Here is a 10687-nt window from a genome sequence, read left to right as displayed (position 1 = left end):
GGAGGTAGCTGATCTCCGTAAGACTTTTTCTCAGCTTCAAGTGACCGGTTCAGCTTGCGTTCATGGAGTTTGTTCTGAGCCTAAGATCTCGCTCCCGGATACGTTCTCCGGGGGTAGTGAGAATTTTGTGCGTTTTAGAGAGGCTTGCAAACTCCATTTTCGCCTTCTTCCCCATTCCTCTGGTGATGAGGAACGGAGGGTAGGGATCATTATAATCGCTGCTCAGGGGTTAACGCTCAGTCCTGGCCTTTCGCTGCCGGAGGGGGCACGGCCCCTCCGTTCAGTGGATGATTTCTTTTTAGCCCTGGGTCAGATATAGTGATGATCCGGATCGTATGCTCTGGCGGAGTCTAGACTAACGTCTCTTATGCCAGGGTAATCAATCCGCAGAGAATATACTGCTCAGAATTTCGGAGATGGGCAGACTGATACTGGTTGGAATGAGCTGCACTCCGAAGTTCAATTTTGCCATGGTCTTCAGAGGGATTGTACAGATGCATTTGCCTTTCATGAAAGGCCTATTCTTTGGACTCTGCTATGTCTCAGGCCGTTCGTATTGACAGGCGTCTTAGAGAGAGAGGAGAGATCTCTCCTTCCTGTCATACTCGGTCCCAGGACTGTGCAGCAGTCCCATTCTGTGCGCAGGGGTCTCAGTCGCTGTCAGCCCCTTCTGAGCAGGAGCCCATGCAGCTGGGGTTGATTGCTTCTGACAATAGAAGATTCAGCCCGCATGGGAGGGGGTTGTTTTTGTTGTGGAGGTATTAATCATTTGGCAAATATTTGTCCCTCTAGGAGATTCAGGCAGTTCTCTGGGAATAATAAAGAAACAAAGAGGAAAAAATCTTTTAAAAAATGTTCCGTCTGTTGCGATTGGCAGGGTTGAGGCGGAAATTGAAGGTTTTCCGTTTGCTTGTAGTTCCCGTTTTGTCCTGCCTGCTAGGGTGGCGCTAGAGAGCAAGAGCATTTTTTGTGAGATTTTGTGGATAGTGGAGGCAGCGGTCAATCTCATTGATAGTCAATTCGCAATAGCTCATGGTTTCCAGGTGTGCACTTTGGGAAAGGATATTCCGTTTTTTGCGATTGATTCCGCTCCACTTTCTCAGAAATCATTAAAGGGCATAGTTCACAATATCTGTTTAATTGTGAGTGATGCTCATGTTGAGGATGTGTCATGTTTCGTCCTTAGCGGTTTGCCTACCCCTCTTGTGTTGGGGCTACCCTGGCTCACTAAACATAACCCCACCATTGATTGGCAAGCGAGGCAAATAAATGGTTGGAGTGACTTTTGCAGAGAGAATTGCCTCATGACAATCTGTTTCTGAGGTTGCTACTAAGACTGTACCATCTTTTCTCTCTGAATTTTCGGATGTCTTCTCTGAGAGTGGAGTTCAGGATTTGCCCCCGCACAGGGAGTACGATTGCCCTATTAATCTCATCCCAGACGCCAAGCTGCCTAAATCTCGTTTATACAATCTTTCCCAACCTGAGAGGATCGCTATGCGTACTTATATCTCTGAGAGTCTGAGAAAAGGACACATACGACCCTCGAAGTCACCTGTTGCCGCTGGTTTTTCTTTGTTAAGAAAAAAGATGGTTCTTTAAGACCTTGGATTTCAGGGAGCTGAACAGTATCACAATTCGTGACCCTTATCCGCTTCCTCTGATTCTGGACCTGTTTAACCAGGTTGTTGGGGCTAAAGTCTTTTCCAAATTAGATCTAAGAGGGGCATACAACCTGGTCAGGGTCAGAGAAGGGGACGAATGGAAGACGGCCTTCAATACCCCTGAGGGCCATTTTGAAAATTTGGTTATGCCTTTTGGTTTGATGAATGCCCCAGCCGTTTTTCAGCATTTCGTGAACAGCATTTTTTATCATTTGATGGGAAAATTTGTATTGGTGTATTTGGATGACATTTTGATTTTTTCTCCCGATTTCAAAACTCATAAGGAATATTTACGTCAGGTCTTGCTCATCCTGCGGGAGAATAAATTATATGCGAAACTGGAAAATGTGTGTTTGCGGTCCAGAAATTCAATTTCTGGGGTTTCTTCTCTCCGATTCGGTTTTCGCATGGACCCGAGAAGGTCCGCGCTGTGCTTGAGTGGGAGCTTCCTGAGAATCAGAAGGCGCTGATGCGTTTTTTGGGCTTTGCCAATTATTACAGGAAGTTCATTTTGAATTATTCTTCTATTGTTAACCACTCACTGATATGACCAGAAAGGGGGTAGATTTTTCTTCTTGGTCAGTAGAGGCGCGTAAGGCTTTTTCTGATATCAAGGAGAGTTTTGCTTCCGCTCCCATCTTGGTGCAACCTGATGTTTCTTTACCCTTCATAGTTGAGGTTGATGCTTCTGAGGTGGGTGTGGGGGCGGTCTTGTCTCAGGGTTCCTCTCCTGCCAATTGGCGACCGTGTGCCTTTTTCTCAAGAAAACTCTCCTCCGCAGAGAGAAATTACGATGTGGGAGATAGGGAATTGTTGGCCATCAAGTTGGCTTTTGAGGAATGGCGCCATTGGCTAGAGGGAGCCAGACACCCTATTACCGTATTTACTGACCATAAAAATCTGGCCTACTTGGAGTCAGCCAAGCGTCTGAACCCGAGACAGGCCAGATGGTCTTTGTTCTTTTCTAGGTTTAATTTTGTTGTCACGTTCCGCCCTGGAGTTAAGAATGTGAAGGCAGATGCCCTGTCACGTTGTTTTCCGGGAGGCGGGAATTTTGAAGACCCGGGTCCCATTTTGGCTGAAGGTGTGGTGGTCTCTGCTCTTTTTCCTGAATTGGAGGCAGAGGTGCAGGCAGCCCAGTCAGAGGCTCCTGATCTTTGTCCTCCTGGGAGGTTGTTTGTGCCTCTCGCTTTAAGACACAAGATTTTTAAAGAACACCACGATACGGTCCTTGCTGGGCACCCGGGGGTAAGAGCCACACTGGATCTCATCGCTCGGAGATTCTGGTGGCCTGCGCTTCGTAAGTCGGTTGAGGGTTTTGTGGCAGCCTGCGAGACTTGTGCTCGTGCCAAAGTCCCTCATTCACGGCCATCAGGTCCTCTCCTTCCCTTACCCATTCCTTCCCGTCCTTGGACACATCTGTCCATGGACTTCATAACGGACCTGCCTCGTTCCTCGGGGAAGACTGTGATTCTGGTGGTGGTGGACCGTTTTAGCAAAATGGTGCATTTCATCCCTTTTCCTGGTTTGCCCAATGCTAAGACGCTGGCGCAGGCATTTATTGATCACATTGTCAAATTGCACGGTATTCCTTCAGACATAGTCTCTGATAGGGGCACGCAGTTTGTTTCCAGATTCTGGAAGGCTTTCTGTTCTCACTTGGGGGTTCGGTTGTCATTCTCTTCTGCTTTCCACCCGCAGTCGAATGGCCAGACAGAGCGCGGTCAATCAGAATCTGGAGACATATCTGCGCTGTTTTGTGGCGGAGAATCAAGAGGATTGGTGTTCTTTTTTGTCCCTTGCTGAGTTTGCTTTAAATAACCGTCGTCAGGAGTCCTCTGATAAGTCACCATTTTTTGGTGCATATGGGTTTCATCCGCAGTTTGGGACTTTCTCGGGAGAGGGGTCTTCTGGTTTACCTGATGAGGACAGATTCTCCTCGTCTTTGTCATCTATTTGGCAAAAGATTCAGGATAATCTAAAGAGCATGAGTGAGAGATATAAGCGTGTGGCAGATAAGAGACGTGTGCTTGGTCCGGACCTGAATGTTGGTGATCTGGTGTGGTTGTCTACCAAGAATATCAAATTGAAGGTTCCCTCCTGGAAGTTGGGTCCTAGGTTTATTGGGCCTTACAAAATCCTGTCTGTCATCAATCCTGTTGCATACCGTCTTGATCTTCCTCAGACTTGGAAGATCCATAATGTTTTTCATAAGTCCTTATTGAAACCTTATGTTCAACCCATTGTACCCTCGCCTTTGCCTCCTCCTCCGATTATGGTTGATGGGAATCTTGAATTTCAGGTCTCTAGGATTGTGGATTCTCGTCTTGTCCGCGGTTCTCTTCAGTACCTTGTTCATTGGGAGGGGTATGGTCCTGAGGAGAGGATGTGGGTCCCAGTGACGGACATTAAGGCCTCTCGTCTCATCAGGGCTTTCCATAGGTCCCATCCTGAGAAGGTGGGTTCTGAGTGTCCGGAGTCCACTCGTAGAGGGAGGGGTACTGTCACAACCAGACAGCTGAGAAGCTCTGACAGAGGCCTTTCAGAACCTCCTCCTTGAGTTTCTTTGTTGTGGTATTCAGTTCCTCATCTCATTAGCCTCTCTCAGCTGTCATGTGTTGGACTAATTGCTTCCCTTTAAATTCCTCCCCAGAATGCTTTTCTGGGCGGCTTATACTTCTTCCTGGAGTGTGTGTGCATGCTGATCTTGTTCTCCTGTCTGCTACAAAGTTAAGTGTTGAACATTTATCTGTTATTTTCTGTTTGCTGGATCCCAGGTGACCCTGACTCCCTCCGTGTCTTGTGTAGGGGGCCGGTGGTCGTGTCCCCTCACTATTGTAGGGTGCTCAGGGGTTATATAGTCAAGGTACGTGGATATGCAAATCTCCACCATTCGGATCTTTGCATAGGCTGAGCAGCCAGGGAAAGTGCCAGGTCTTCTGCAGGGGTCTCCCTTTGGTTCCTTAGCCGTTGGATCCAGCGAGTCATTTATGCATGTTGCTTTGCCTTGTTTCCTGTACACCGTCCGTGACACACCGTTGGGGGTTGTCCCTAAGAAGGAGGCGAATAAGTTTCGCCTTATCCATCATCTGTCGTTCCCGAGGGGCTCCTCGGTCAATGATGGTATTGACCCTGCGCTTTGTTCGGTGGTGTATACCTCTTTCGATGCGGCGGTGAGTTGGGTGCAGCGTTTTGGGGCAGAGGCGTTAATGGCGAAGACTGACATTGAGGCGGCGTTTCGGTTGTTGCCGGTTCATCCAGAGTGTCAGCATTTGTTGGGGTGTTTTTGGGATGGGGGGTTCTTTGTGGATCGGTGTTTACCCATGGGGTGTTTGCTGTCGTGTGCTTACTTCGAAGCGTTCAGTTCATTTTTGGAGTGGGCGGTTGTGGACTCGTCAGGTTGTGAATCATTGATTCATTATCTGGATGATTTTTTGTGTATTGGCCACCCGGGGTCGCCGGTTTGCACGTTGTTGTTGGAGACTTTGAGTTCTATTTTTGGGAGGTTTGGGGTCCCGTTGGCGGAGGGCAAGACTGTGGGGCCGGTAACGGAATTGAGTTTCCTTGGCATAGTGATTGATTCGGTGCGGATGGAGTGTCGGTTGCCGGGTGATAAGCTGGAGGATCTGAAGGGTCTGGTGGCTAGGGCGATGCGGGCTAAGAAGTTGCAGTTGAGGGAGCTTCAGTCGCTGTTGGGGAAGCTTAATTTCGCCTGCCGGATAATGCCCATGGGTCGTGTGTTCTGTAGGCGGTTGGCGCAGGCGACCGGGGGGGTGGTGGTTCCGCATCATTATATCCGGTTAGGGAGGGAGCTGCGAGCGGACCTACAGGTTTGGAGTTCTTTTCTGGACCAGTACAACGGTCGCTCGCTGTTTATGGGGGCGGGGGGTGGTTGAGGCTTTTGATTTTGAGTTATTTACTGATGCGGCAGGGGGTTCCGGTTTCGGGGCGTTTTGTGGTGGTCAGTGGTGTGCTGGGGTCTGGCCGGCTGTATGGGTTGAACGGGGTTGGGTGAGGAATTTAGCGTTGTTGGAGTTGTTCCCTATTGTGCTGGCGGTTTCGTTGTGGGGAGAGCGGTTTCGCGACAGGAAGGTTCTTTTTCACTGCGACAATATGGGGGTGGTTCAGGCGATCAATGGTCTGTCGCCGTCGTCGCCATTGGTGGTGCGGCTGCTGCAGCGGTTGGTGGTTAGAGTGCTTGTCGCTTAATGCTTGGGTTGTAGCGGTGCATGTGCCTGGGGTGGACAATTGTATTGCTGACGCCCTTTCTCGTTCGTAGTGGACTCGTTTTCGGCAGTTGGCTCCGGAGGCGGATGCGGTTGGTTTGGAGTGTCCGGCTTGCCTGTGGGAGCTGTTGGAGAACAATTGATGGGGCTTATTTGGGCGTTCTTGGCTCCTGGTACGTGGGATGTGTATATGAGGGCTTGGAGGGTCTGGGAGTATTGGTGTACCGTTTTGGGTGGGGGGATGGAGGAGCCAGAGTTGGCTTTATTAATGTTTTTAGGTCATGGTAGGGAGCAGGGTTGGTCGGTTAGCAAGGTGAATGGTTACATGGCTGGGTTGGCCTTTGGTTTTAAGGCTCGGCGGATGGTGGATGTTACAAAATCCTTTTTGGTGGTGCAGGCGTTGAAAGGGTGGAGGAGGATGGGTGCTGGGGTGGATGGGAGGAGGCCGGTCTCGTTCGGGTTGTTGCTTCAGTTGGGGGGGCAGTTGCGGGCGGTTTGTCGTTCGGACGGGGAAGCGTGGTTGTTTCGGTTGGCTTTTTCGCTGGCATTTTTTGGGGCGATGCGTGTGGGGGAGTTGGTTTGCCCGTCGGTGGGTCGTGTGGGGGGACTTTTGAGGGGGGATGTTGAGTGGTTTGAGGATAGAGTGGAATTTGTTATCCGGCGGTCGAAAACGGATACGTTGGGGAGAGGTCGGAAGGTGGTGCTTTTCCGGGTTGAGGGTTGCGATATGTGCCCGGTTCAGTGTTTGCGGGATTATGGTTTGGGTGGGGGGGAAGGGTCCCCTTTGTTGATTCATGCAGATGGCACCTTTTTGTCTCGCTTCCAGTTTTCTGCAGTTTTTTCGAGGTGTCTGTGCCGGGTGGGGGTGGATAAGGTGGGGTATTCCAGCCACTCCTTCAGGATCGGGGCAGCGACAGAAGCGGCTAGATGGGGTCTTGGCGGAGGAGGTGATTAAGAGGTTTGGTTCGCTGCGAGTCCGCAAGGTTTAAGTCTTATGTTTGCCTGGATCGCTTATAGAGAAAAAGGGGTGTTTGTGTTTGGGGTTTTGTTGTGTGGGTGCAAAGCTGCGGTATTGTTCTTTTGTTTCTCTCGTTGCAGATGCGGCGCCCGCTCTGGTGTGGATTCTGGGGCATTCTTATGTCTTCTGGGGGGCTGTCCGGGCAGCGGTTCGGCCGGGTGGTCAACAGCTAGGATTTGATAAAGAGTCTGCGGTGGTAAGGTGGATTGGGAGGCGGGGTATGGTGTGAAAGGGTGTGCTGCCTGAGATTCATAGGTTTGTGAGGATGGATAGGGGGCCGGATGTGTTGGTGGTACATGCTGGGGGCAACGACTTAGCGGCTAGGCCTATTCGGGAGTTGATTAAGGAGGTCAAGTGGGACTTCCTATGTTTGTGGTCCTTATTTCCTGGTATGGTGACTGTGTGGTCGGATATTGTTCCCCGGCAGGTTTGGAGGGAGGCTCGGTCTGTGGAGGCGGTGAATAAGGCAAGGGTGAAGGTGAATAAGGCGGTGGGGGCGTTTTATGGCTAGGAACGGACGGAGTACATTTGAATGCGGTGGGGCTGGATATGTGGAGTTTGGCGTTGCAGGATGGCATTGAGGTGGCCCTGAGGTTGTAGAGGAACGCCCGGAGTTGAGGTAGTCAAGTCCGGTCGTTGGTGGGGGGGGGGGGTCCTTGGAGTTGGTCACGGTGGAAGCTGAGGACAATTGGGAGGGCCCCACAGTAAGGGCTGGACTCCCAGGTGGACCAAGCGGTTGTGGTGAATCGAGGGGGGGTCATTCGGTGGTGCCTTTGAGCTGGGCGTTACGGCTGGAGGCAAGAATGGCTCACCCTGGTTCGACAGCTCGATGTTTTGGGGCTTCAAGGACCTTCCCCCATTGGGTTTACAGTATTATGTTATGTTATTTTGTAATTGTTATTTAATAAACGGCTGCTGTGGCCATTACATTTCCAGTCGGTGGCCCGAGTTTTTATTGGGATTGGGGCTCTGTGGTGGGGAAGTGTATTGGTGGCGAAGTGGTATGGGGAGGGTATGAAGGGAAAGGAAAGTGGCGAACGGGGATAACCAATACCCTCGTCAAGCAATGGCCGGACTGGGGGGGGGGGCCTCCTTTAGGGGATGCCCCCATGACGGGGGTTTGGTTTAGTGAGCTGGGTGGGGGGGGGGGGTGGTTAGGCTAGGGTAGAGGGAGGGGGGCTAGGGTAGGGAGTAAGGTCAGGATAGGTTAATTTGAGCAGGGGGGTGGAGTTAAGGGGTTAAATAAGCAGGGAGGTAGTAGTTAGGGCGCCATTTTGGGAAGAAGAGAAGCTCCCACCCACCCTCCCCTTTTTTTCTGGATTTAGGGTGAAGGGATTGGGGGTTGGGGTATTGGGAGTTTTCGTGGGGGTGGTTTTGTCACTGCGGCTTGTGGCGGTGGGGGGGGGTCCTTGGAGTTGGTCACGGTGGAAGCTGAGGACAATTGGGGGGGCCCCACGGTGGGGGCTGGACTCCCAGGTGGACCAAGCGGTTGTGGTGAATCGAGGGGGGGGGTCATTCGGTGGTGCCTTTGAGCTGGGCGTTACGGCTGGAGGCAAGAATGGCTCACCCTGGTTCGACAGCTCGATGTTTTGGGGCTTCAAGGACCTTCCCCCATTGGGTTTACAGTATTATGTTATGTTATTTTGTAATTGTTATTTAATAAACGGCTGCTGTAGCCATTACATTTCCAGTCGGTGGTCCGAGTTTTTATTGGGATTGGGGCTCTGTGGTGGGGAAGTGTATTGGTGGCGAAGTGGTATGGGGAGGGTATGAAGGAAAAGGAAAGTGGCGAACGGGGATAACTAATACCCTCGTCAAGAATCATTAACAATCTACTCTGGGGGTGGAAGCGAGTTAGGCTCAAATTGGAGTATTATTAAAAGCCCATGGAACAGGGAGGGCTGAACCTCCCTTGTTTCAAGGGATACTTTTAGCATCACAGCTATGGATATATCGTGAATGGGAGAAAAGTCCACTTTGTAAGACCCTGGTGAAGATTTCCCCATATGATAACTTTTTTACTCTATTGGAATCTGGACAACTAATTAGTCCCCGCCAGGACTATAGAGTCGCTGCAAAGTTATTTAGTAAGTCCTGGGGTACTATTAGAGAATGGTTAGGAATAAAGGGATGTCTTTGTTGTACGACCCTATGGTATAATTATTACTTACAGGCCTTAGTTGAACTGGCTGCTGATCAGTATTGGTAAAAGAATATTTATTATATTGATATTGAAAATGGGCATATTCTTTCCTTTTTGGATTTAGCACAAAGGGAAAATATATTGAATCTGTCCTGGTTCAGGTATTTTCAGTTACGTTTTGCTCTTTCTAGTATAAAAGAAAAATCTTTGTTTGACATAGACACCGCCACATTTTTGAATGATTTGATAGTAAATCCAGCACAGAGGGTTAGGATTTTTCACTGTTATAGAGCCCTACTTACAGCACAATTTAATAATATACACCCACACTCTCTGGGGAAAAAGGCGTGGGCAAGGGATTGCCCAACGATTCAATCGGATCACTGGGATAATATTATCAGGAACTTAGGCTTAGTTTCTCATGGTTTTAATCACATATTGGTTCACTTTAACATTTTCCATAGGATTTATATTACACCCATATGGTTACATAAACGGGGTTTGAGAAACACTTCTAACTGTCCACGGTGCGATTCATTTGAGGCCGACCATCTCCATATGTTGCTTAATTAAAAGAATACTGGGGAGCAATTTACAAATATATTATTCGGAAATTGAGAGTGGCGATTCCATTCACGGTAGACTTTGGGTGACCTTTCTAAGGTTGGGTGCCATAAATATAAAAAGACTCTTTTAGCAAAAATTATGTTTTTGGCTAGGCTTTTGATAGCACGGGCTTGGTTTTCACCTAATATTCCAACTATAAATATATAACTAAATCTCGTTAGTAAGATTAAAATACATGAAAATATTTTATATAAACAGAGAAACTCCGAGGATAACTGGTTTAAGATATGGGGAGAATTTAATTGTTAAATTTTCCTGCCTAGTGCCTCCTTTTCTTTCCCCCATGTGTCTTTTTTTATTTTTTTTTGATGGGGGAACTGGGAGACGCATTGCAAAAGGGTGGTGGGATTGGTAGGGAATTGCGGGGTAAGGGTTAAAAAGCGGAAATAATAATTTTTGATGCGTGAATTTGTATGGAAATATTATGGTTTATTTTAAAAAAAATAAAATATTTAAAATAAAAAAATTTAAAATTATATTTCTGTGTCAGGGGTGCAAATATGGTGCATTGCACTCACAAAAGATCGCTATAGGTCACCCACAGAATTAACAGCCAGATTAATTATTATATTTCTGTGTCAGGGGTACAAAACTGGTGTAGTATACCCACCAAAAAAAATCACTATAGGTCTCCCACATAATAAATAGCCAGCTGAGATTCCTAACACTCTCCCTCACTTCAGCTGCCTGCTTCCTGTCCCTGCACTACTCTGAGCTGATGGGCAGTGCTACACGTGATCCAGCTTGTATAGAGACTGGGTCACATGATGCACCGGCCAATAGGCATGGCTGTGATGGCTTCTAAGTGCCCACAGCTTAACAGCTTGTTGATTTGCTGCCCTGCATCCTTTCAACAAGCTTTATTAAATGGCCGAACACCGAACTCAAACCTAAACTTTTGCTGCAAAGTTCGGGTTCGGGTCCGAGTACCCAAACTCACAAAGTTCGGTACAGACCCGAACTATGCAGTTCGGGTTCGCTCAACACTACCCATTAGATGATTTTCAGT

General features: G+C 48.7%; 1 protein-coding gene across 1 annotated transcript in view; it reads right to left on the bottom strand.

The window, feature by feature from the left end:
• The window catches only part of LOC122928431 (poly [ADP-ribose] polymerase 2-like), a 25821-nt gene extending 21068 nt beyond the window's left edge, over positions 1 to 4753 (bottom strand). The window contains exon 1 of the mRNA XM_044281254.1: positions 4701 to 4753. Coding sequence (XP_044137189.1) covers positions 4701 to 4753 — 53 coding nt within the window. The remainder of the gene's footprint in view (positions 1 to 4700) is intronic.
• Between the last annotated feature and the right edge of the window lie 5934 nt (positions 4754 to 10687).

This window comes from Bufo gargarizans, chromosome 1 (assembly GCF_014858855.1).
Source record: "Bufo gargarizans isolate SCDJY-AF-19 chromosome 1, ASM1485885v1, whole genome shotgun sequence".
In the NCBI taxonomy this organism is placed as follows: domain Eukaryota; kingdom Metazoa; phylum Chordata; class Amphibia; order Anura; family Bufonidae; genus Bufo; species Bufo gargarizans.
The sequence above is the reverse complement of the archived record's forward strand: the minus strand, read 5'-3'. Positions and strand labels throughout refer to the sequence as shown.